Source organism: Mesoplodon mirus, assembly GCF_964341445.2.
Source record: "Mesoplodon mirus genome assembly, chromosome: 14".
In the NCBI taxonomy this organism is placed as follows: domain Eukaryota; kingdom Metazoa; phylum Chordata; class Mammalia; order Artiodactyla; family Ziphiidae; genus Mesoplodon; species Mesoplodon mirus.
In genome coordinates, this window is record NC_138990.1 from 59,835,051 (window position 1) to 59,861,805 (window position 26,755).

General features: G+C 39.8%; 1 protein-coding gene across 1 annotated transcript in view; it reads right to left on the reverse strand.

The window, feature by feature from the left end:
* The window catches only part of THADA (THADA armadillo repeat containing), a 317,064-nt gene that overhangs the window by 114,603 nt on the left and 175,706 nt on the right, over nt 1–26,755 (reverse strand). Inside the window, exon 29 of the mRNA XM_082643116.1 lies at nt 25,210–25,378. Within this exon, the coding sequence (XP_082499242.1) occupies nt 25,210–25,378 (169 nt within the window). The remainder of the gene's footprint in view (nt 1–25,209; nt 25,379–26,755) is intronic.

Below are 26,755 nucleotides of genomic sequence, written 5' to 3' on the forward strand. Positions count from 1 at the left end.
ATGGTCACATCCTCTGTGGGAGTAAGTCTAAAGCCAAGACTGGGGTGAACTCTGTATACAGAGAAAATGACCTTGAATCACATTCAGCACAGAGGCAGACACTAAAGAGACAGTACATTTCCATCGCACAGCTCACTGTTCACTCCGGCGCACATGTTCACAGACAGAAAAGGCAATACTATTCAACAGGCAATTTGTAAATAGTTTTTCTCTATCTTTTGTTCCTTAACTTTGCACAGATTTAGCAAGTTAATGTAATTACATAGCAAGTCTATGTAATTCTACTAATATAAAATAAAATCAATTTTCACTTAAAAAGTGAAATACCAACAAATGAGATTTATTATCTAGCAAACTATATACAAATACATAGAGATTCAGTTAATGAAAGATCTAACTAAGGTGGGATAAAGGAAAGGCTCACTTTCTGAAGAATGTGGAGTTTTAATTAGGAAAAAGTCACAAGTAAAGAGACCAGGGTGGATTTGGAATTGCATACATACAATTGGTAGTTACTCCCCACGACCACCTGGGTCTTCTTATTTCTCAGATCTCTATAAACAATGAAAAACTAGGAGGTTTAACTGTTTCAGTAGGAGTGGGGTGTGATGGTATGTAGAGAGGGGAGGTATCCACAACATAGTGGAGGGCTACAAATGAGAAAACATAAGTTTATGCACAATACTTCTTCATACTGGAGGAGAATAAGGCCAAGAAACAAACCATTAAGGTTCCCAATGAAGTTACTGTCTAGCTAAAACAAAAAATTAAGATTCCCTACATTTCTATGAAAAAAAAAGTACTGCATTTCCTCAAAATATTAAAAATAGAATTAACATAAGATGCAGCAATTCCACTTCTGAGTATATATTTAAAAGAATTGAAAGGAGGGTCACAAAGAGATATTTGTACACCCATTTCATAGCAATATTATTCACAATAGCCAAAAGGTGGAAGCAACCCAGTGTCCAATAACAGATGAATGGATAAACAAATGTGGCAGACACATACAATGGAATATTACTTAGCCATTAAAAATGGACATTCTAACACATAGGTGAACCTTGGGGAGATTATGCAAAGAGAAATAAGCCAGTCACAAAAAGACAAATATTGTATGATTTCACTTACATGAGGTATCAAGAGTAGTCAAAACCAGAAAGCAGAATGGTAGTCTCCAGGGGTTGGGAGGGAAGGGAAAAATAGGGAGTCGTTTAATGGGTATAAAGTTTTATTCTTGCAAAATGAAAGAGTTCTGAAGATTGGTCAACAACATGTGAATATACTTAACACTATTGAACTGCACACTTAAAAATGGTTAAGATGGGGCTTCCCTGGTGGCACAGTGGATGAGAATCCGCCTGCCGATGCAGGGGACACGGGTTCGTGCCCCGGTCCAGGAAGATCCCACATGCCGCGGAGCGGCTGGGCCCGTGAGCCATGGCCGCTGAGCCTGCGCGGCCGGAGCCTGTGCTCCGCAACGCGAGAGGCCACAACAGTGAGAGGCCCGCGTACCGCAAAAAAAAAAAAAAAAAAAGCTAAAAAAATTTTTTAAAGATTCCCTATATTCAAGTCACCAACATTCAATACTGTAATATTGTATTCAGTATCATTTCTGGGACATGTTTTAAAACCTTGGATTACAGAGTTCCTCATCTATTAAAAAGCCTTGTGGGTGAACTACACATTTACTTTAGTGTACCAACTGGTATTGTGAGCCTGCATTAATTAGATGCTCTTAGAACCTCATTTCGATTTCTTTTAATCCTTAAAAAAAATTAGCATCAGGTGCTAATTAAAAATAGCCAAGTCTATCTTTAGAGGCAAGCCATAAGATGGTACCAACTGTAGGGAAAGGAAAAATTCTCAAGTGACACTGAGACACTTGAACATATGAGCAGACAGTAAAGACCTTTTTGGGGTATTTTTGGTTTGTTTTATTGAAGTATAGTTGATTTACAATGTTTCAGGTGTACAGCAAAGTGATTCAGTTATACAGACACACACACACACACATTCTTTTATTTTATTTATTTATTTTTGGCTGCTTTGGGTCTTTGTTGCTGCACACGGGCTTTCTCTAGTTGCCGTGAGCAGACTTCTCATTGCGGTGGCTTATCTTGTTGCAGAGCCCGTGCTCAGTTGTTGCAGCACGTGGGCTCAGTAGTTGCGGCATGCGGGCCCTAGAGCACACGGGCTTCAGTAGCTGCAGTGCATGGTCTCAGTAGTTGTGGCTCATGGGCTCCAGAGCACAGGCTCAGTAGTTGTGGTGCATGGGCTTAGTTGCTCTGCAGCATGTGGGATCTTCCCTGACCAGGTATCGAAACCGTGTCCCCTGCATTGGCAGGCGGATTCTTAACCACTGGCCACCAGGGAAGTCCAATACGTATACATATATATATATATATATATATATATATATATATATATATATATATATATATATATTCTTATCCACTATAAGTTATTACAAGACACTGAATATAGTTCACTGTGAAGACCTGTTTTATTGTTTTCCTAGTGTCCACTGCTTTTCCAGTCTCTCTACTATGATGGATAGTAGATATAAATCCACCATAGGATGAATTCTTAGACAAAGTTTAATTTTTTAAAAAAATTTTATTTATTTACTTTTGGCTGCACTGGGTCTTCGTTGCTGCACACAGGCTTTCTCTAGTTGTGGCGAGTGGGGGCTACTCTTCGTTGTGGTGTGTGGGCTTCTCATTGCGGTAGCTTCTCTTGTTGTGGAGCATGGGCTCTAGGAACGTGGGCTCAGTAGTTGTGGCTCACGGGCTCTAGTGCATAGGCTCAGCAGTTGTGGTGCACGGGCTTAGCTGCTCCACGGCATGTGGGATTTTCCCGATTCAGGGATCGAACCCGTGTCCCCTGCATTGGCAGGCGATTCTTAACCACTGCGCCACCAGGGAAGTCCCGACAAAGTTTAATTTTTGAAAACTTTCTCCACTGCAGACTACTTTAAAAAGTATGATGCTCACCAGAGAAGACGTGGTTGAGACTATTATTATGATCAGTATGTCATCTAAAAGCCATCTGAAGGAGGTACAAAAGTTTGCTTTGTATCATAAACTTGTGCCGAATCATCAACTCTACTTCCCATACAATATCTACCTTCTCTTTGCTCACAGCTAAAACCTCTCAACATTTTCACACTTTCATTATCCCCATTCCACACCACCTTTTTAACCTGTTGATAACTTTTTTTTTCATTTACCTATGCTGAAATCTGTTCAAAATTTCACCAGCTCACCAACTCAACATCAAGATAGTCCTTTTCTTTTCCATCATCCCAACACTTATCCAACCCAACACCATAGGTCAGAAAACTTATTGGCATTCTTACTTCCTTCTCAAGTTCACTATCTATAGCAAAACACCTCTCCCATTACCTCCTGGTCTCCAGCTGTAAAACAGAAATGATATAACCAACCTCCCCTCTATCGCTCTGGATGAGGACCAAGGGTTTATGTGCACTGCTGACCTCCTTGATCCTCATAAGATGTGTCATGCGCAATTATTATTGTTATCTCTGCCCTGGTTTCCCACAACTCTTACTTAATGCCCCCTGATCTTGACCACAAAACATTGTGTTACTAAACAGCTCACTCAGTCTCCCGCTTCCTCCACTCCTGGCTTTGGGCAGTGTTGCCAGCTGCCCTTTAAACTTGGAAGAGTCTCCCCTTGCATCTGCCAAGCTGCTATTTCAAATGTTTCCTCCTTTCTCATGTCTGCCTGACTGCTCTCCACATGAACAACCAGGAGAACCTTTCCTAGAGTGGAACAAGTTTGGGGAGAAAATAAGTGATGAAATGAAATCCAGAACACCTTTTGCCCATTAAATAGTTGCGCTTAGAAATGTCAAGATTTTCTTATTGCTTTCATGGTCCTTTAACCTCAATGGCAAATTACCTAGTGATATACGATATCCATCACTTGGGGGATAAATCTCATCTGTTATCTCCTGGACATGACACAAGAATCACTTGTCTGGTACATTAACTCAATTTTGTATATTGAATCCCTCTCTTCTACTCTTAACCCACTGTTTTCCAAACTTGTCTGATTATAAGAATCACCTATGTTGCACATGAAAGAGGCAGATTCTGGAGTCCTACTCCAGATCTACACAATCAAAATCTTCAGGACAGGAATTTGGGAAACTGTATTTTAAACAGTGCCCACAGGTAACTCTTGTGTCAAGTAAGTTTGGGAAACATATGACAGCCTATTAAATCTTCCTGTTTTTGTCAGTGTTCTAACAACCAGAGATCTGAAGACATATAACCAGATGGCCTGAATTACTTAGGCTTTAGTCATGAAGATTCTACCTACTCCATCCATGCTGATAATTTAACTTAAAATTAATACTGTGTGATTCTGCACTCTAGTTTTTCTGTTGCAGTCATATGGCAAGATTCTGGTGATGAATTTATACTGCTTTATATCCACCCAGTGCTTAATTAGCACAATATTGAGCATTCAATTGAAACTCAATTTAAACCTTACTGAACGATCAGCACCACCACCCAACTCAAAAAAAATGTATATCAAAAAAACAAACACACTAAAATTCCATGTCTCAAAGCCTACCTGAGTAGCACTATATCCTTCCCTCACCAACCATCAGGTTAATGAGAATGAGAAAATGAAAATTTAAGGTTTGTCTCTTGGCCTGAAATCAATTATTCAGTGATTTGGCCAGATTTCTACAAACTATTGTTAGGCCTTGTCTGACTGCCTAGATTTCTCATAATAGAGTTAACTTCCTTTCATCCCTCAAGGATTACTGCTTTGACCCTGTGTTCTTTCCACCGTCATGCTGGGGAGAGCTCAGAGTTAATGATTTGCATCTGATAGTGCAGGATAAAAATTCAAGTAGCAGGCCTACTTTCAGGCAAGCACACACAGGAACACTTAGATACAGAGAAGTTTCGTGTTGAATACTGTAAATGTTCAAGGATGCTTACTTTAAAACATATTTTCAAAGCACAAAGACTATTCTAGATTAAAATATAAATGAATTATATTAAATAGAAAAGAATGTAAGACCCTTTCTAAAAAGTGAAAGATTATCACTTACATAACATCCAGAAAAATAAAGTTGAGCAAAAAATAGGAAGCCAGGGACTTCCCTCGTGGCACAGTGGTTAAGAATCCGCCTGCCAATGGAGGCGACATGGGTTCGATCCCTGGTCCAGGAATATCCCACAGGCCGTGGAGCAACTAAGCCCATGCACCACAACTACTGAGCCTGACCTCTAGAGCCCGCGAGCCACAACTACTGAGCCTGCGTGCCACAACTACTGAAGCCTGCACACCTAGAGCGCGTGCTCCACAACAAGAGAAGCCACTGCAATGAGAAGCCTGTGCACCACAACGAAGAGTAGCCCCCGCTCGCCTCAACTAGAGAAAAACCCGTGTGCAGCAGTGAAGACCCAACCCAGCCAAAAAAAGAATCTAAAAAAAAAAAAAAAAAAAAGGAAGCCAATTTATTCAAGACATTTATATTGAAAACAGACGTTTCAATGGGGGTATACCACAGCTATGCTCAATATTACATGTTTCAAAAGGATGAATCCACTCTGTTAAAAAAAAAAAAAGCTTCAAATGTAAACAATGAATGGTCCATATGATGAGATTCATCTCTGAGCAGATTTCTAAATCAATGCACAGACCAGGCTATTTATAAACCCTAATTCCCATCAACCTTAGCACAATGTCAACTAGCAATAACAAGTTAATGTTTCCCAGTAATCTTCACTGTGTCATTTAATTACCAGCACTGGGGCCAAGGTAAACTCAACAGTAACAAAAGAGCTAACATCACAATCAAAGAACAAGATTAATGAATATTACATTTCTGCTTTGAAGTGAATGCTGAAAATCATGTCCATAACATACCCTTTTTCAGCCATTGGACTTCAATTGTACCAAATACTCGATTTGAAGGTAGAGTTTAAAAATATTCTCCCTGTTTTTAATTAACCACAAGCTTCATTCCTTGGAGAACTTTTTAAGATAAAGAACATCCTCTCCATAGCATTATAAAGTGTATAACCCCCCCAAATTATCAAACATATTTCCTAAACTCTGACCTCCAATCCCAATTAAAGTTTTTTTAAAATTTGAAATACAACTTAAAGTGCCAAATCTGAAGTGTACAGCTTGATGAGGTTTTATATATGCCTAATTATATAGTTTTTATAATAACTTATAATACTGTAACTCAACAAATGATTCCATTATAAGATTCTTTATAAGATTCTTTATAAATAAATTTATATTTATCTTTATATTTATAAATTCTTATAAATAAATTCTTATTACTTATAACATTCTTTTGCACTGGTGGTTAAATGGTAGAATTCTCACCTCCAACACTGACTTAAATGTTAACAGTAGATACCAAGTGTTCATAATATAACAAATAGCAGCCCTCACTTTTTGTCGGGGGAGGGATGAAACTTCAGGAGTAAATAATTTGCCTCTTCATATTAAAAAATATTCAGTAAGAAAATGCTTTTATAAAACTGAAGACAAAAGAAGAAAGCCAAAATGTGCATCTTTTGCTACAAGGGAAAAGATCATTGACTCTGATTTTCAAACTCCATGGTTCTTTTGTTAGCTCACTCCTGAACATATCAACTCCTCAGTAAACAAAATGAATTAAACCTTTACGGTTTCTCCAACTAAAACTGTTTTACTGCCTATGGACCAAATCACTTCAATCTGTTTCCCAAACCTCTATAAATAATTTGGCAACTTATTTGCTAAGAAGGTCCACTATCGTTTCCCTTTTCTGGTCCGTTAAGAAATCACTTGTCATTTTAGCAGCTATGTTTATGTGCTAACTTTTCCCATTGTTTAAATATCTACCACCCAAGCCAGTGATGGATTATAAGACCCAGGCCGAGGATATACAATTCATCCTGGACTTCTGATGGTTGAGATAACTTGTTGGTGGTAGGTGTTGGGTTTTTGTCACCACTCATCCAAACACATTCTCCCATCTTTTAACTGCCTGTTGTCACGTCCTTATAATATAAACTTCTTCCTTGGTCGGCTACGATGATGATGTGCTCAGCTAAACATATCAGTGGCAAATATCTAAGAAACAGCAACACTTCCTAGATACAAAATAATTGGGAAAAGACCAATCTGAAAGTACAGGAATTTTTTTAAACAGAAATAATTTTTAAAGAGCTGCTGGTCTATTTTTAAAATATGGTCAGTAACATGAACTACATTAAAACAAATGACTGTCAAGTAGCATTTCTGTTAAGCTGATCCTGAAAAAATTCAGAAGCTTCATTTGCAATGAACATTCATGGAGGAAGGTAAATTTGTGTGCAGTCTTAGAGTTACAAAGATGAAACAAAATTCTAAAATAGTAAATTCAAAATAATGAGATTTCCTCTTAATCTAGAAAAATCTCACTCTTTTTAATGAACAAAGTGAAAGTTGAAGTGGCCATTAAACCTGTGTTCTAAGGTCAGAAGTTTCTAACCACACTGAGAACTTTGTATTGCAGGGTGTGAAGGTCCTCAAATCGCCACCAAATCAATGAAGGGGAGTTTTCTACAACATGAGTTTTCTTGTTCTGCTATGCAGCATTCCTGTTTCATGTCACTAAAAGGAAATGGGCCATGGTCATCCAATTCCTCAACTTGATAAAGTGCATCTAGAAAAAAACTTACAGCTAATATCATATGTATTGATGAGAGGCTGAATGCTTTCCCCTTATGGTTGGGAAACATGAGAATGCCCGTTCTCAGTACTCCTATTCCACATTATACTGGAGGTCTTAACCAGTGCAGTAAGACAAGGCAAGGAAATAAAAGCCATGCCGACTGGAAAAAAAAGAAAGAAAACTATCTTATTCATAGATGACATGATTATCTATCTATGCAGGAAAACCCTAAAGAATCTATTTTTAAAAGATACAAGAACTAATAAGTTTACTAGCAAGATCTTAGAATATGAAGTCACTTTATGAAAATTAACTATATTCCCAAAAGACTAGCAGTGAACACTTGGAATTTTTTAACTTAAAAAACATCATTTCTAATAGTACTAAAACATGAAGTATCTTTGGATAAATCTAACAAAATATGTGTAGGACTCATCATACAAGGATTGTGTAGGCCTGTATTCAGAAATTTTTTTCTGTAAGGGCCAGAGAGTAAATATATTGTAAAAGCAGCCATAGAAAATATGTAAACAAATGGGCATGGCTGTGTTCCAATAAAACTTTATTTACAAAATAGGAGGCAGGATGGATTTGGCTTGTAGATGGGCTGGCCAACTCCTGGTCTAGAGGAATAAACTTAGTACATCTCCTTGTTTACTACTGATTACAGGTCCCAGACTTAGTGAAGTTACTTATGAATTTGTAGATTTTTGTTGGGTAGAGACTACTAATTTCTGTCCAGTAGAACAGATACTCTGAAGATTTATGACCTATTGGACATTAAAGTGTCATATCTAATTCAGTTAAATTGCCTTATAAAAATGCCCTAGTTTTTTCAGATTGTCTCTGAGCTGATCATAACATTTTACTGGTCCCCTTTTAATTAATCAGTTAAATAATATCTTTTACACTGTTCATTTTAAATTTGCCTGAAAGTGATTTTACCTTTATGAAAATTATACTTTAACAATGTTAATTCTCCCCTGAATTGCTCTAAAGAGTCAATTCAATCCCAATCAAAAAAGATTTTGTTGGGCTTCCCTGGTGGCGCAGTGGTTGAGAGTCCGCCTGCCGATGCAGGGGACGTGGGTTCGTGCCCCGGTCCAGGAAGATGCCACATGCCGCGGAGCGGCTGGGCCCGTGAGCCATGGCCGCTGAGCCTGCGCGTCCAGAGCCTGTGCTCCGCAACGGGAGAGGCCACAGCAGTGAGAGGCCCGCGTACCCCCCCCAAAAAAAAGATTTTGTTGGGCTTCCCTGGTGGCGCAGTGGTTAAGAATCCGCCTGCAGGGGACACGGGTTCGATCCCTGGCCCAGGAAGATCCCACATGCCATGGAGCAACTAAGCCCATGTGCCACAACTACTGAGCCTGTGCACCACAACTACTGAGCCCGCGTGCCAAGAGCCTGTGCTCCAAAATGAGAAGCCACCGCAATGAGAAGCCCGTGCACCACAATGAAGAGTAGCCCCCGCTCGCCGCAACTAGAGAAAGCCGGCACACAGCAACGAAGACCCAATGCAGCCAAAAATAAATAAATTAAATTAATTAATTAATTTTAAAAAAGATTTTGTCTATTATCTTACTATTTATTCTTTCATATGTATTTAATTGTATTGTCATGTGAAAGCTTTTTTAAAAAATTAAAATTTTTATTGTAAATCTATTAAACCCATGTTCAAATCTGGAGAAAACTGAAATCTCTATAATATTCAGTCCTATCAAAAATATGCAATATCCTTGGGGAAAACCCAAGAGAATCAATGGAAAACATACTGCAAAGGATCTTTACAGATGATATCATTACAAACAACAGTTAGGTGACTGAGCATGGTATAGTATATAACTTAGGAGTATAGGCCCTGAAACCCTGGATCTGCCACTTTCTAGTAGTGTGACCTTGGGCAAGTTACTTAATCTCTCCGAGTTTTAGTTTCCTTAGTATAAAACAGTACTCACTTTCTATGACTGTAATGAGGATTTAATGAATGAATATATTTAAGTGCATAAAATGGTGTCTGACACAGAGTAAGTGTAACATGTGATGACTAATAGTATAGTTACAAAGTGACTATATATAGAAATCAATCTGTTTTAAAAGGAAAAAACAGCACAAGTCAAAAGATAAAACATAAGAAAAGTATTCATGACAACAGTAATAAGAAATATAAAGAGAAATATATAATCTACATGAATTGAGGAATATGAAAGACAAATGAATGGAAAGGCATACCATGTTCTTGAGTAGGACAACAGCATAATAAAGATGTTATGTATGGTTAATAATTTAATGTGATCCCAATAAAAATATCAATAGAATGGAGGATTGGGGAACTAAACAAGTTAATTTAAAGTTCACAGGTACTGAAAAAGAAAAGTAATGAAGGGGAATTAGTCTCCACCCAATTGTAGAACATATTATAAAGCTATTGTGAGCAACTGGTGCATAAACAGACAAACCGCTCAATGGAACAGGCTAAAAACTTAGAAAACAGCATCTGAATACTGAAATTTAGTGTATGACAAACATAATGGTTCTGTTGGGAGTAACAAGCTGTACTTTTCAATAAATGAACTTGGGACCAAAAACAATCATGCAATAGCTCTCCCTTAATTTATTTTTTAATTGCTCTTGATAATGTTAAATAATTTTCATAATAGTATTTTTAAACTAAATTAAACTAGTATTTTAAACTAAAATAGTATTTTTAATAATAAAAAATATAAATCATAGATATCATGTACTAAGAAACTATACCGGGCTTCCCTGGTGGCACAGTGGTTGAGAGTCTGCCTGCCAATGCAGGAGACACGGGTTCGAGCCCTGGCCTGGGAAGATCCCACATGCTGCAGAGCAACTAGGCCTGTGAGCCACAACTACTGAGCCTGCGCAACTGGAGCCTGTGCTCCGCAACAAGAGAGGCCACGATAGTGAGAGGCCCGCGCACCGCAATGAAGAGTGGCCCCCACTTGCCACAACTAGAGAAAGCCCTCACACAGAAACGAAGACCCAACACAGCCAAATAAATAAATAAAACAAATAAATAAATAAATAATTTTTAAAAATTAGCACCATTAGCTAAATCCCTTGCCCATTCAAAATAATGCATTGTCACATAGCACCAAAATCTATATATAAAAAAAGAAACTATATACCATGACAGCTACTATACCAGGAATTTGTACATATAACATCTCTACTCCTTATATCCACCTTTCAAATTATGTGTTATCATTATTTTACAGATGGTTAAGCTTCATTTTAGAATTTAAGTGATGTGCCCCAGGTCAAATACCTACAAAGTGGGGAAAGAGTACGTCAAGCCTAGATTTCAAACCTCTTTCCATACAGCATCTTCCATCCACAAAATAATGCAGGTTGTCAAAAAAAACTAAGAATGAAGCAATTAAAACAGTGTGATGGGGCCTCCCTGGTGGCGCAGCGGTTGAGAGTCCGCCTGCCGATGCAGGGGATACGGGTTCGTGCCCCAGTCTGGGAGGATCCCATATGCCGCGGAGCGGCTGGGCCCGTGAGCCATGGCCGCTGGGCCTGCGCATCCGGAGCCTGTGCTCCGCAACGGGAGAGGCCACAACAGTGAGAGGCCCGCATACCGCAAAAAGAAAAAAAAAAAAAACAGTGTGAGATTATTCAACATCTTGTAATAAACTATAATGGAAAAGAATAGGAAAAAAAGTATATATATATATATATATATATATATATATGTATCTGTATAACTGAATCACTCTGCTGTACACCTGAAACTAACACAATATTGTAAATCAACTATGCTTCAATGAAAGAAAGAAAGAAAAAAAAAACAATGCAAGATTATAAACTGCATAGCAAGTAGGAATGAAGTAACTACAATAAAACATGGTATCTTCTCTTTATGCTTTTTTTAGCTTTAAAATGGTAAATACACTGCAGTCTTATTTCCACTCTATCATGGGAGCCTGGCATTTCAGTCAATGAATGATATCCAAGGTGAATCTACCTTACACCAAATTATTTCCAATAAAGAAGAGAGTTAAAGTGAAGCTAGAGTAAGCTTCAACATAACTTGACACAGAGGAATATTTTGTAACTGTTTTCATTTTCTACATACAAGGTCCCAATGTGGGAAACTGAAAATCTGTATGCCAGAATAAAATAAAACGCTGGTTATTTTGACTTCCCTCTGCTGGGCAGTAAACCTCTTGAACTTCTATTTTTGGAAATTGAGGTATCCCTTTAATTCTGTTACAGAACTGGTGACAGTGGTAAGACAGCAAAGGAAAATCAGCACAGGGCCTGTACCAGCACAGTCTCCAAGAACAGGAATAAGACAAAGCACAAGCAAGCAAAAGCATTTTGCAAGAGAGTTTTGTGAAACTGGTGTCAGTGTTCACAACCCAACACAAAAAACACCATCCAACTGCAAGCCATCAGACTAAAGGGGGCTCCCGAAGCCAGATCAACATTGAGAAACTCCCAGAGCCAATATTTACAGCATGGTTAACGTTGTACTTGTAGAAAACAGAATAGCCCTTCTCTATGTCTGCCCTTCCAAGGATTCTACACATAACCAGCAGTTCTCTCTTCCACTTTATTTGGTGTATATAAAGATATGGTTCAGAAAGTGCAGGCCTTCTTCTGTTTAGATTGTCGGGTACAAAGACACTGTTGCTATACTGAAGAAAGACACTTCTTTTTTTAAAGACCCTTCTGATGATGATTTTTTTCTACCAGCAGCTGGGACAATTGAGCCAACATTTACTTTTAATGAAAATCACCTCTTCTTCAACAATGGCCTCCATTTGGCTCAATTCATTTTCAAAGTTCTCTTTGATTCTAAAGCTGAAAACAGACAGAACGAATGTCCCTCTCCCCAAATGAATTTGGTGTTAGGGATTTACTAGGATGCCCCCAGACAAAGATAAAGAGCCATATTCTAAACCGGCAGTCTCAGTTACTGAAGGACACTTGTTAAATGGATGAAGCCTAGTTCTATCCCACTTAGAAGCAAAACAACCAACACCTGCTTGGAGTCAACAGTGAGGACTCTGTTGCTACTTTCCTGTCCGAGGCCCAAATACCGCACTCGGATGAAGTCAGGTGTCAGTAATTATTGACATTCAGAAGAGCCTTTCAGAGGCTCTGGCAATTTGAATACACACATCATGCTCACCTCTACCCATCACTACTCTATGAGAAAGAAAATCTGTTCTAAGTGAGAGGACGAGAAAGTAGCATGTACTAGAGTAAGTTTTAGATGTACCCCAAAGTTGCAAAAATGGTACACAAAGTTTCTGTATATCCCTCACTCAGTTCCCTCCTTGCTACCACCTTCCATCACTATGGTTCATCTGTCACAGCTAAGAAAAGTATTGGTACCTTATGTCAACTAAACTCCACACACTTTATTCAGATTTCACTAGTTTTTACCTAATGTCCTCTTTCTGTTTCAGGATCCCATCCAGGTACCATATTATATTAGTTGGCATGTCTCCTTAGGCTCCTCTGGTCTGTGACAGTTCCTCACACTTCTTCCTTGTTTTTGATGACCTTAACAGTTTTGAGGACTACTGGTCAGATATTTTGTAAAAAGTCCCTCGATCTGGGTTTGTCTGATTTTTTTGTTTGTTAGACTAGGATTATGAGTTTTGGGGAGGACAGGTGACATGCCATTTTCATCGTATCACAACAAGGGTACATGCTATCACACGCTATCAACATGTCTTATCACTGTTGATATTAGGCTGGATCACATAACTGAGATGTAGTGTTTGCCAGATTTCTCCACCGTAGAGTTACTCTCCTCTCCTGTCTCTTTCTATACCCTGTAGAAGCAAGTCACTGGATGCAGCCCACACTCCAGGAATGAGGGGAGGGAAGGTGAGCTTCACCTTCTGAAGGAGGCACTGGAGGAGGGGGGCAGGTAACTACACAAATTATTTGGAATTCTTCTGTGTCTCTTCTCCCCCATTTACTTATTTGTTCAATCATTTGTTTATTTACATCAGTATGGATATGTAGTGGGTTACAAGCCCACTGCAACATCCTGGAAAAGGCTTATTTGGACTAGTACTTCTTTTTTTTTTTTTTATTTTTTTTTATTTTTTTTTATTTTTTTTATTTTTTTATGGACTAGTACTTCTTAACTTTAACGAGCATATGCGTTTAACTGGGATCTTGTGAAAATGCAGATTCTGATTCAGCAGGTCTAGGGTGGCCCAGGAGTGTGCATTTCAGACCAGCCCGAGGCAATGCTGCTGCTGCTGGCCTGGCTGTACACTCTGAGTAACAAGGCTCTCGAGACTGTGCCTGACCTCTTTTGGGAATGAGTGTTCACTCCGCTCCACAGCAACCCATCCCAGCCCTGAAAGGCCAAGCAGGGAAGAAAAAAGGAAATGTTTTCAATCCTCAGATCTACTCACTTGAATACAAACTCCGAGGCAGACTTTCTTGTGTGGCTTTTGCTTTTGATTTGTTTTAGACTACATGGTAGACGTTTTTAGGCCACCACCACCACGCCCAGCCCAACCTGTAACACAGACACAGCCTACCTCTACCTTCTCTGTATGAATTTAGAAATGACTAAACTCGTGATTGAGGTGGTGATATCGAAGATTTAACTTCTGGAATGGAGAGACAGATGGCAATTGTGTACCTCTACTTACTCTGTGCTTTCCTTCGGGAGGGAGAAAAAGTAAAAATTAGAGAAACAATTAGCAAAGAAGGAAAAGCTAGGACAAAGGAAGATTAACAAAGTAAATCATACATTTGTCCAGGATAGGTGAAATCATGATCTTGAAGACACACTTGCAAAACAATATGGTCCTCCTTCTTTAATGAGGCTGTGAAGGTCCTGGGGAAGAGTAGGCTGCATGAGCAGAAGCCTCACCACTGCTTAGAGATTACAGGCTGAAGGGCACTGGTATTGATCTTCTTCAGAAATCTACCACCTCGTTTTGATTTGGTGGGCATGGATTGTACTGCATCTCTAACTCACTATGAGAATATGGACTCAAATTTCCAACACCTTAATTCTAAATGCATATATACACACATGTAAGTGTACGTTCAATCATAAATTTTAATGTAAACTACTGCCCTATAACTCTGTGCTCTAAATAAACACTTGAAAAATCAAACCTAATGACTAAATTTTCTCTCAGACTGATCAATGAATACCGCTTCCAGTATAAAAAGAACAGTTTAATTGGACTAGTAAATGTCTCACATACTTGAAAAAATCAATTATAAAACAGGAAACCACCTAAAATTGCATTTTAGAAACATGTTCGATATAAAGATTACTATATATCCTGTAATCCAAGAAGGAAAGGCATAATGTCTACGTGCTATAAACTGACTTAAACTTACAAGTAAAACCTGTCTTACCATCTACATGAAATAAAGATAATTTTTAAAGGCTTAAATAATGAATAAGGGCGAAAACATGTCACACAGAGTCTGGGGAGGGCAGGGATGAGTGTCAACGACACACTGTACAAGTGGGTCAGAGGCACGTCGAGACAGGGGCATGAAGCACACTATAACGAGCTGGGAGTTTGACAGCAAGCTGGCTTAAATGTTCACAGCATCTTCCCAGCAGAGAGAAAGAGAGAAGGGAGAGAAGGAGAGAAAGGGAAGAAAAGTGCTTCCTTTGAGACTTCCGGCCTGAGGTTTACATCCCCCTCCTAATCCTTTATTCCCATGCACAGCTCACTGTAGTTTGTTGAGCCACAATTTGTTCATGGGTCAGGAAAGGTTTCTGTCATGGCCGTCGGTATTTTAAAAGAACTGCATCACCCCTTGCCCACACAGGATCATGGAGAGAATCCACAGGTACCATGGAAGAAACGTTCTCAACCACGGACGACTGTGCCCCTTGAGGGACATGTGGAAATGTCTGGAGACATTTTTTGTTATCACAAAAGGGAGGGTGGTTACTACAGGCATCTGTTGGGGAGATGTTACCAAATATATTACAATGCAAAGTACAGACCCCACAACAAAGAATTACCAGGCCCCAGAGGTCAACAGTGTTGAGGTTGAGAAACCCTGCCATGGAAGGACAGGGTGGAGGGGATGCAGATACACAGTACAGTTGACCCTTGAACAACATGGGTTGGAACTGTGTGGGCCCACTTATATGCAGATTTTTTTCAATAAATATACAACAATATACATGTAGAACATGGTGTGTAAGACTTGTACTGAAGTGGATAGCCTATCCTTACATAGGCATAAGGTGAGTGATATTTAACATTAAATTAATAGTGTGTTAGTTTTCTTACCGTTTTATAACTTTGCTTTCAAAGAATTACATTATCATACTATGTTATACCTTTCTCTCTAGTAATTGGAGAAACTGAGTATCAGCCTATTATCACAGGTAAGTAGTTTTAAAAAATGTAACAATGTTTCTGATACTGTATTATGAATATGTCTTTAATACTGTAGGTCATAAAGTTTTTTTTTTTTTGGCTGCGTTGGGTCTTCGTTGCTGTGCGCGGGCTTTCTCTAGTTGCGACGAGCAGCGGCTACTCTTCGTTGTGGTACGTGGCTTCTCATTGTCGTGGCTTCTCTTGTTGCAGAGCATGGGCTCTAGGCGTGCAGGCTTCAGTAGTTGTGGCACGTGGGCTCAGTAGTTGTGGCTTGTGGGCTCTAGAGCGCAGGCTCAGTAGTTGTGGCACACGGGCTTAGCTGCTCCACGGCATGTGGGATCTTCCCGGGCCAGGGCTCGAACCTGTGTCCCCTGCATTGGCAGGCAGATTCTTTTTTTTTTTTTTTTTTTTTTTTTTGCTGTACGCGGGCCTCTCACTGCTGTGGCCTCTCCCGTTGCGGAGCACAGGCTCCGGACACACAGGCTCCGCGGCCATGGCTCGCGGGCCCAGCCGCTCCGCGGCATGTGGGATCTTCCGGGATCGGGGCACGAACCCGTGTCCCCTGCATCGGCAGGCGGACTCTCAACCACTGCGCCACCAGGGAAGCCCTAGGCAGATTCTTAACTACTGTGCCACCAGGGAAGCCCCGGTCATAAAGTTTTTATAACAATTCATTCACAGTGTATAGGCTAGGCTACCATAAAGCAATCATATTGCTGCTTCTTTGTTATCAATGCATGAATCATTATACCTGTAAATAAATATTTCTTTTTCACATTATCTTTTCATTTTTAATGTCTAGTGTTAGTAATATATATAACATCTACAGTGTTTTGTATCATAGAAGACAATATTGATGTAGGTACTGACGGAAGATTCATTCGTAAACAGACTAAACTTAATGGTGTTGATAAATAACAGTACAGTCATTGTAAATGCATTTTCTCTTCCTTATGATTTCTTAATAATTTTTTCTTTTTTCCAGATTACTCAAGAATAAAGTATATAGTACATCTATAAAATATGTGCTACTTGACTGTCCATGTTATCATTAAGGCTTCCAGTCAACAGCAGGCTATTAAGTAATTAAGTGGTGGCGAGTCAAAAGTTATGTGTGGATTTCCCACTGCACAACTGTCGGCACCCCAACCCCGCGTTGTTCAAGAGTCAACTGTACAGAGAAATATAAGAATGTCGTGAACAATAACATGGTTTAAAATAGAAAGACTTTTATTGTTTATAACCTTTAGGCCCAGGACTGATTTTCCTTCAGGCCTCTAAGGTGGCTGTCATATTTTCTAGCTATTCGCAACCACAGTACTTTTGAACAGCCAAATGAGTCCTTAATAACTGAAATACACTGGGTGCTCTAAATGAAACCCAGGGCTATGCAACAAGTACATGTGCTCTGCGAGCTCAAAAATGCTTCCCTCAAGGAAACAATGAGGTGATCCTTTTGCCTATTAGATTGGCAGAGCCAAAAACAAACGACAAATAATGCTGTTTTCATGGGATGGAGGCCCACCAAACGAATCGCATCACATGATGGGACCACACACCATCAGATATTTTATAGGAATTCTGGGAAACGACAGAAGCTTGCTAGTGTGCCCACAGCACAATGTTTTGTTTTGTTGTGTTTTTAAGAACATTCAGAATTATCTTCTGTCATTAAAAAGTCTCAAACAATAAGGCTGGGAGGGGATGGAAAGTGTTTTCCAAGATGAAAAGTGAACTCGGAAAAGTGCTAGATTAATCTATGTAGGAGGATCCTGTATTTCCCTTTCACTTTATGAACTTCAAATTTTCCCCTTCGAATGGTAAAGGACTCCTTTGTTTGGGACAGTGTGACAGTGTTTCTTTCCTGATTCATCAGGTTTCTGATGGGGTCTGGGGGAGGGGGTGTAATTCAAAACAAAACAGGTGCAAGGAATAACAACCTGATAGGCAGGAACTCAACCCTTAAAAATCAGAACTAATCTCAGCTCTTATAATCTTCAATATGACCTACTGGAAGGTAGAGAACACTGACTGATCAGAGGAACGTCTTTGTGAAGCATGCTAGCACATAAAGTAAAAATTGCTGAAAATCAACTTATTTCTCTCTCACGCACACACTCGCGTATCAGTAGAGATTCTTACATTACTATTTCAACACACAACATTAATTTTTCTAAAGCACGGCTTCCTGTACCTCAAAATCCTTCACTCACCATCTGCATCAGTGGTCCTCACGTTTTGGGATCATAAACCCCTATGAGGCTGGTGGTGACGGTGGCAGCAGGAGCAACACCAAGCAGTAATAACAGCAACTAATGTGCACTGAACACTTACTATATGCCTGAGTCATTATTTATTTTATTTATTTTATTTTTGGCTGTGTTGGGTCTTTGTTGCTGCTCACGGGCTTTCTCTAGTTGCGGCGAGCGGGGGCTACTCTTTGATGCGGTGCGCGGGCTTCTCATTGTGGTGGCTTCTCTTGTTGTGGAGCTCAGGCTCTAGGGTGCGTGGGCTTCAGTAGTCGTGGCTCGCAGGCTCTAGAGCGCAGGCTCAGTAGTTGTGGCGCATGGGCTTAGGTGATCTGCAGCATGTGGGATCTTCCCAGGCCAGGGATCGAACCCGTGTCCCCTGCACTGGCAGGCGGACTCCCAGCCACTACGCCACCAGGGAAATCCCTATACATATATTCTTTTATACCATTACTTCCCCTACTCTAATTCCAAATAGTAACAAAAGCCTGGGGATACATCCACTGACAAATCTCTGAACTCTACACACCCCTGGCTGATACTATGAGTTCAGAGCCTCACAAGACAGCAGTAGGACACTGGTGGGTGATGGTGAAAGTGCACTACAGTCAATGCTCTGAACCTGGCAGCTAAAAGCTGTCTCCCACACCCAGGGCAAGCTCTCTAGGTAACACACACCAAATAAAAGCCTTTCGATATTTATAAGGAAGGGATTAATTCATCTTCAAGAGAAGCACTTTAATTAAAAATGACTTTTCTGGGCTTATATCCAGATAGAAATATATTGCCAGATAGAAATATATTGCCAAAAGGTAAGATTTAACAAGGTCTACTTTTCTCTTTATTTATTTATTTATTTTTTTATTTAAGGGCCCAGTGCTTCCCAATCCTTTTCATGTCAAGGAACACACAGAATATAATCCTCCTTTGGCACTCTGGGATAAAGAGATGCTGCAGGTGACTGCCTGGAGCCTCCAGCCCCTTAAGGCCCCATTCAGACTCCCTGAGAGCTGAAGGATTCAATAAATACTTGACACATCTACAGCCATGCCCGTGGCGAAACTCTGCCTTAGCGCTTCTTGGACTGGGGACCTTCCTAACAATTTAGATTTTTCTCCTTTAACAGGAACACAGTCCTCAGAAAGAATGAGTAAATCTGGCCACTAGTGACAAGAGTGAGCCTTTCTTTATGACTCATTCCAGAAAAAAAGCACGCTGACCAGCCATCCATTTACAATTTACAACATCAGCATAATTTCATGCTTTTGTTTTTTATTTTCCATTCTGAAACTGTATTTTCTGTATAGAAAATAAACAACAGAGATAGGCCAAGCTTTGGTCGCCAAATGGAATGTGTCGAGGAATGTTCCATTTCTGGACAGCTTGAGCAAATTTTTACTTTATGTTTCACAATTCTATACTTTTAAGAAATATGAAAAAGATACTAAAATTCTTCAAGCATAAGGCACTGTTTTATACGGTCACATTTTAAAAAGATGGAATTGATCATTCTTTTAAATTATACTTACTCACAGGTTTTGGTGCAACAATATTAGTAAAAAATATTTTTTCTAAAAACATTCTCTTCCTTATTTAGAAAACTCCAATAGAATTTATACTTAAGGCTCCCTCCATCATTCATTTTCTATTTGTTTCCACTGCTTCTCTCTACAGCAGACAGTAAAGGGTGGTTGGTCTTAGTCCTGTTTCCTGAACAGTGATTCCTTCAGACAACAAGCTGGCCAAACTGGCCTATCTTTCTTTCTTTCCTGGTGTTCTGTTTTTCTTTTCCACAAAGGTGATACCAAGATCTACCTCTATGTTTGTCCTCATGTTGTCCCTCCCAGCCCAGCACCCCTACACCCATCCTCATAAAGACCCTAACTCAAGCCCTAACACAGAGCATATCAGGATGTTACAGACTAAAGCAGAAAGGGCCTTAGCTTCAGTCTCCGTTTATGACTGATGCGTTCATCTTTTGCCTTGTCTTCCTTTCTGTTATTCATATGCTCCCTGGTCCCAAGGGTTTAAGCGGCTCACTTGGCTTCTAACCCACGGCTTCCCTATACTGGGAGGTAAAAGCCTTAAAGGCAAACTCATGTTTTCACTGAGCCTAGAACAGGTTAGACATTCCACAGTGTGAACTGAATTCAATCTTGACCACTTTTTCATGGTCCCAGCAGCTCCCAGGCCTAGGACCTACGATTCCTAAGGTTGCCCATGTTTGATAGGTTTTGTCACACCCTTAAGGATGACAGAAGGTGTGGCAACTGTGAACTTGGTTATGACCTAGGTCCCAAGAGAGGATTCCATATTTCCAGGTTAGGAGTATTAAATGGGAGACCAAAGAGAAATGACAAGAAAGAGACAAGCAGAGGGAGGGAAGGTACAATAAGTACTTTTAAAGGTCTTTTACCAGTTGTAGCTTTGCAGGGTTTCACTGGCTTCCTCTGTCCCTCTTTATAATATGGATGAACTTCTTTGTTTCCAATGTTGTAGTATCATATCAAATTAGATTTAAGGAGACTGAGTGACAAGGGATTAAAAACAAAGATGGATTCTTGATTTGGTTTCCCTAAGCATAAAAAGTCGTTATTCACATAAACTATTAGGGAGGCAGCAAGTTCTAAAGAGAAAAGGAGTGCAGGCTTTAATGTCTTCTCTCCACCCCTGACTACCTCTGTGACTTTACTCAAGTCACTCTGCCAGGGTCACCTCAACTTCCTCATCAGAAACACAGAGAGAATGTGGTGTGTGTGTGTGTGTGTGTGTGTGCGTGTGTGTGTGTGTGAAAAAGAGAGAGAGAATAAGACCTATCTTGCTGGGTTGCTGGGAGGATTAATGAAATCGCATGTGCAATTCATGTGGAATACAAGAGGTGCTCAAAATGCTCATTTTAGTTATCTCATGGCAAATGTTCTAAGTGAGTGGGCCTAGGCTATCTGAAGCCCATCCCTGGCTAATATTTCACGTCAACCCAAGGACGGATGCAGCAATGCTACTCCACTCCACAGCCAGAAAAGTGGAATCTTTTTAACCCAGAATTCTCAAAGTGCAGAAATCAAGGCTCCAAATTTGGGGGGCTGGAATAAAAGAATTAAACAAAGTGTTCGACAGATTCTGCTGGTAAAAAATGGAGAAAATTTAATACCAGGAAAGGGATGTGTAGAACTGTGGTGATTATTTGGATTAACTGAAGAAAAAAAGAATACCTTTGTCTAGAATGTAGAGATAAATGAAAAAGTGCTTTTTCTGCTTTAATAGCAGCTAACTTTCCTCAACTGCCCACTTCATCTGACCCAAATAAAAGAGCTTAATTAAAGAAAGAGCAGGGATCAGCTTTTACTTGTCTGTACAATAGGAAAAATAATCAAATTGGGCAGGAAATGAAAAAACTCAGAATTCAAACCTTCACTTCAAATGGTATATATTTCCTTAGGAAACAACACCAAAAGATGAGTTAAGTACCCAAGAATCAAAATAAATCTTTCCTCATGATTGTTGGCCAAACTCTTCCTCAATACAAGAGAACTTTTTGAACTCTAACTTGATTTCTTGGGAGTGATAAGTAACCTTGTAATAACATCAAGTCCCCAACATGAAGAATTTTGGCAACAAAAACAGACGTTTAATTCTACTTAAAAGACAGGGAAGCCGTGCCAGTGCGGCTCCCAAATGAGGTACCGTCCATGTCTCTTATCTAGCCTTTACTGAGATTTAATGTCATTTACCACTAGCTCTCATGAACCTGCAGGATAATCTCACCTTTTCTGATGTGCATTACTTCCATCCATTTCAACATGGCAATTATGAGCCTCTGGTTTTTAAAATGATTAAGAAACAAATCCCACATGTTCTTTCCTTTTTTGCATGTCCTATAATTTGAGTCTTTCTTCCATAGTCCCCGAAAATTCAGAGATCAGCACATTTCTCGTTTTCAAGGTATAGTATGTATAGTACTACAGAAATACTCCAAGGTTTGATATATTTATGTAAACATTTTTCAAAGAAGTCAAAATGTATAATTCAAGAAAATGTTCTGTGAAAGAATTTGTTTTCTGATTACAAAATGATTTCCTGCTTCTGAAAAAAATAACAACTTTCTATTTACTTAGCTGGCTCTGAAAGTCCCATGGAGATTACTATTCCTTTCAACCCCTAACATCTCTTTTCCAGGTGCAGGTCTTTTACTTATTTCAAAGGTAGCTTTATGCGGAAAAGGAATCTATAAGCTACAGAAGGAAAACAGAAAAAGAGCCCTCCCTGTCTTAACCCCTTATGCTTTCCCCACAAAGAACAACAGGGTGAAACAGAACTATTACAACACAGATGAGACACCCGAATAGACATGACAAAAAGATTTCCACTGGCCTTTGACTTCCTTTTTTCAACCAGGGTATAAGCCAATCTTGGTAAAGACAGGAATCTGTTTGACAAACACAAACACAATATCCAGCACCCAACACCCATATGGTTGTTGTTTTTTCCAACAAGCCCTTCATCTCCCCAACACTCAGGAACAAGAGGGAATAGTCACAACCACCCCATAGTTAGAGGGGTTTTACCTTCCCACAGTGTTTCAGATATTACGTAGCAGAAGAAGTAACTTTGAGAATATCAAAGGCAGCCCTGCGAGCAAAAGACCGTATTTTGTTGCTGGGCAGACTGGTGAAACACAAGCCAGACCTTTTAGTGGTGCGTACAGGGAATGAGTCTGGGAGGCCCATTTGTACAATTGGTGAAAGAGCCAAAGGAACAATTCCAACCTCACTAGGTTTGGCCAAGAGTGGATCTTTAATAAAGAAAATCTGATGGCTGATGCCGCCCGACAATCCGAGCCTTCCTTCTAACTCAGCTGCAGCCCCTATGAATCTCTGAAAAGCCTGTTCTGCATTACTCATTACTGCAGGCCCTTTCCCTTCAAAGAAACAGTGGAGTCTGACACAATTGTATGGGCCTCAGGGTCCCATCTTTATAACTAAGATAACAACCCCAGCCCCTCTCTTCATCACAGGGATATAGTGAGAACCAAGGGAGATGAGTGCTTAAAAGTTTGTATTAAAGAAACCACCAATGATCCATAATGCATATAATGGAGACCAGAGCATCTGGTCTGGGACCCTTGGGAGTTGCACAATCTTTTCATGAGATCTGCAAGATTAAACTATTTTCAAAATGACACTAGACATTACTTTCCTCTTTTATTCTCGGTCTCTCACAAGTATACAGTGGAGTTTGCCAGAGGCTACAAGGTGTGTGATGATGTCACCTCTCTAATGACTAATGGAATGTGTGCTTGTGAGTTCTTGTGTTTTATTTTCTGTTTTAGTTTCTAATTAAATATTGATAGACAAAAGCCACTTGGGATCCTCAAAAACTTTTAAGAGGGTAAAGAGGTCCTGAGACCAGTTTGAGACCTGCCACCCTAGAACTTTAGTCCCACTCAACCCTGCAGTTTCCAGATGGGCTGACTCTCACCCAGTCTGAGCCTTTCTATATGCTGTTCCCTCTGCAGGCAGAACTCTTTCTCTCCCTTCCCTTGGCTAACTTCTGCTCTCTTCTTAGATGTCACTTTCTCTGGGAACCTTTCCCTGACTGCTCCAGGACCAGTCAGGTGACCCTGCTATGCTCCCCTAGCATAGCATACTAGGGGATACTACAGTATGCTACATTGTAATTGCCCATTTTCTGGCCTTTTTTTTTTGTCCTCAACTCCTTCAACGCAAGAACTGACTTGGTCACTATTTTGATTGTGACACAGTAGTATATAGGAACCATTCAACAAATACTTGTTAAATATATAAAACAACCAAGGAAGGAAGGCAAAAAATAGGCCTATCTTACATTCTCACCTAGATGGAATTAGTTACAAAAATACCAGTTTTCATTACAGCACAGACTTATGAAAACTATGATAATAACAATAATAACTATCTATATATCTTGCTATGTACCAAGTACTATTCTAAGCACTTTATATGCATTAATTCATTTAGTCTTCACAAAATCCCTAAGAGGTATACACTACTATTATCCTTGGTTCAGAAATGAAGACAGATGCACAGGTAGTGAGTGATGAATCTGAAACTGACACCTAGACTAGTCTGGATCCAGAATCATAGGCCTTAACCACTCTACACACTGCCCCTGATGTCAGTAGTGTGGACTTCAAGCTTAGAACATATATTTGGATCTCAAGGCCATCTCTTTAATCTGCTCATAAATCAGAAACATGACCTGATATTTAAATCCCACCCCAGCCCCTGCCCCACTGTGAGTGACTACAGCAGCCACGTGAACAGCAGACCTTCTCACCAGTACCAAGTTTATAGCTAGGGGTCAAAAAGGACAGTTTCAATAAGAAGTGTATTTCTTAATCATTTGTTGTACTTGAGTCTTTTCTGGAAGAAAAGTTAAAAGCAATAAATCAATTTGTATATTGATTCGAAAGAAAAGTCTCTTTTGTATTGATAGCACAGAGAAAATAGGAAAGTAGGGTTTGATATTTCATATACTGTGGTGTTAAGCTCCCTGATGTGTATCAAGGAATGCTCACAACTTCACCCTGAACACGGAGTGGCCTAGAATGTTCTGCAGGCATACTTGATGGAAAAGACACAACTCCACCTGGTTCAGAGAGGAAGGCTAAATGGAAAAGCATGCTACAGAAAACCTAGGTTTTAATGCAAGAGATGACCTGACTGAATCACAGTGTGACACCGCATTCATGTTTATGATGAAAAAAGCACACCTAGGAAATACTTGTTCTTTCAGCAGTAGAAAAAAGTTCTACGGATAAAGTGAAAAGCTTGTATAACAAATCTTCACCTGCTAACAGTGTCTGTGTTTGACAGAAGTCAGAAAGAGTGACTATACTTACCTGGAGAAGTGTCCCATGAATATGATTTTGCCGGAAACACTGGTCAGTGCAGTCAGGGAGTTTGGCCAACAGAGTTCGGATGGTATCAGGGATTTCGTCCATCATAACAAATGGGACCAAGGCACGAGCTGCCATTTCACGGGAGCGGTAGACAGGTGAGCAACCACATCTGGGAAAAGATAAAAACACAAGACCATTCAGTACTCATTTCCACACCCATGTCTTTGTACATGCTGATGTTCGAGCTAGCTCTGGCTGGGACATCCAAGGGCTGGGGTGGTGGGAGGAGTTGCTCCCTATTCCAAATGATTGGGTTTTTTGTCATTAATTATACAGGCAACTCTGCTTTTCTCATAAACATCATTAACATCTATGATTCCATCACAGGAATAAATGCAGATAGGAATTGGGAGTAAGACAATAAACTGGTAGTTGCTCCTCAACAAACAACTATTTATTGGGCACTGAGAATGAACAAAAGCACCATGATGAGGCCATAAGAAATAAGACAGTCACTGTTGTCTCTGCGGAGCCTCTATGCTGGTTGGCAAGATAAGGAGTACATCTGAAAAGATAACTGAAAGCGGTACTGGAAAAATGACAGGCAAATGATCTTGACATGATGGCTATAAGAGGATGAAATTGTGGGTTGTAGTACTGAGAAGGACGGAAGTCAGGAAAGCAAGTGTGATTCCAGTAGGCCAAAAGAAACCAGGCAGTTGTCTCAATCAGCAACAGCTGTATAAAGCAAGGGTAGAAATGCTCGAGGTATAGTTAATTGTGTCTGGTTGAAACAGAGGCTCATGAATAGCAGTGGAACTGAAGGCTGAGAAGTGAGTCAGGCCAGACTGGGGAGTGCCATAAATGGCCCAATACACCCTCTGAACTTAACTGTCATGAGAACAAGAGATGGACCCTCAAGTCACCAAATCCTTGCCTCTTGGGCTGACTCACACCCACAGAGCTTGGATAGAAGCCAGTTCTTAAGTGAAAGTCATGGACAATTGGTATTTTGTGATTCTACAAAGGTCACTGGAAAGGCAGGTCATCTAAGGGCCTCTTGACTTTTTTGTAAACACTTAGAACCTGAGAGTCCACAACCATTTTGTTGAAACTGTACACTTGAGAGCCTTCACAGATATAGTCTTATTTGAAAGGAGAGCCCAATATGGTAAGTCCTAGCTTAACTAAATTCTTGACTAGAACTCTCAAGACTTGATGATCTTGCATCCCATTAAAAAAATAACTCAACTTATACAAATGTCTTAGATGCCAAGACAAGAATGGGAAAGATCAGAAGATAGCAGACTCTGCAGGGGAAAGAGATGGTCTCTTGTTTTTTCCCAAAATTAATCAATAGTCCAAGAAAAAATTACTGGTAAGATCTGGGCCGTTAGACCCATGTGGCCATTCAGGCTTAGCATGTAGAGACAAAGCCCTATGACTGAAATGTTTCTAACACCTCAGAGGTATCACTGACATTTATCTTAATATAACAATAAAGTACAGATATAATTTCTGTACAAATGTAACGATGCAAGCAGAA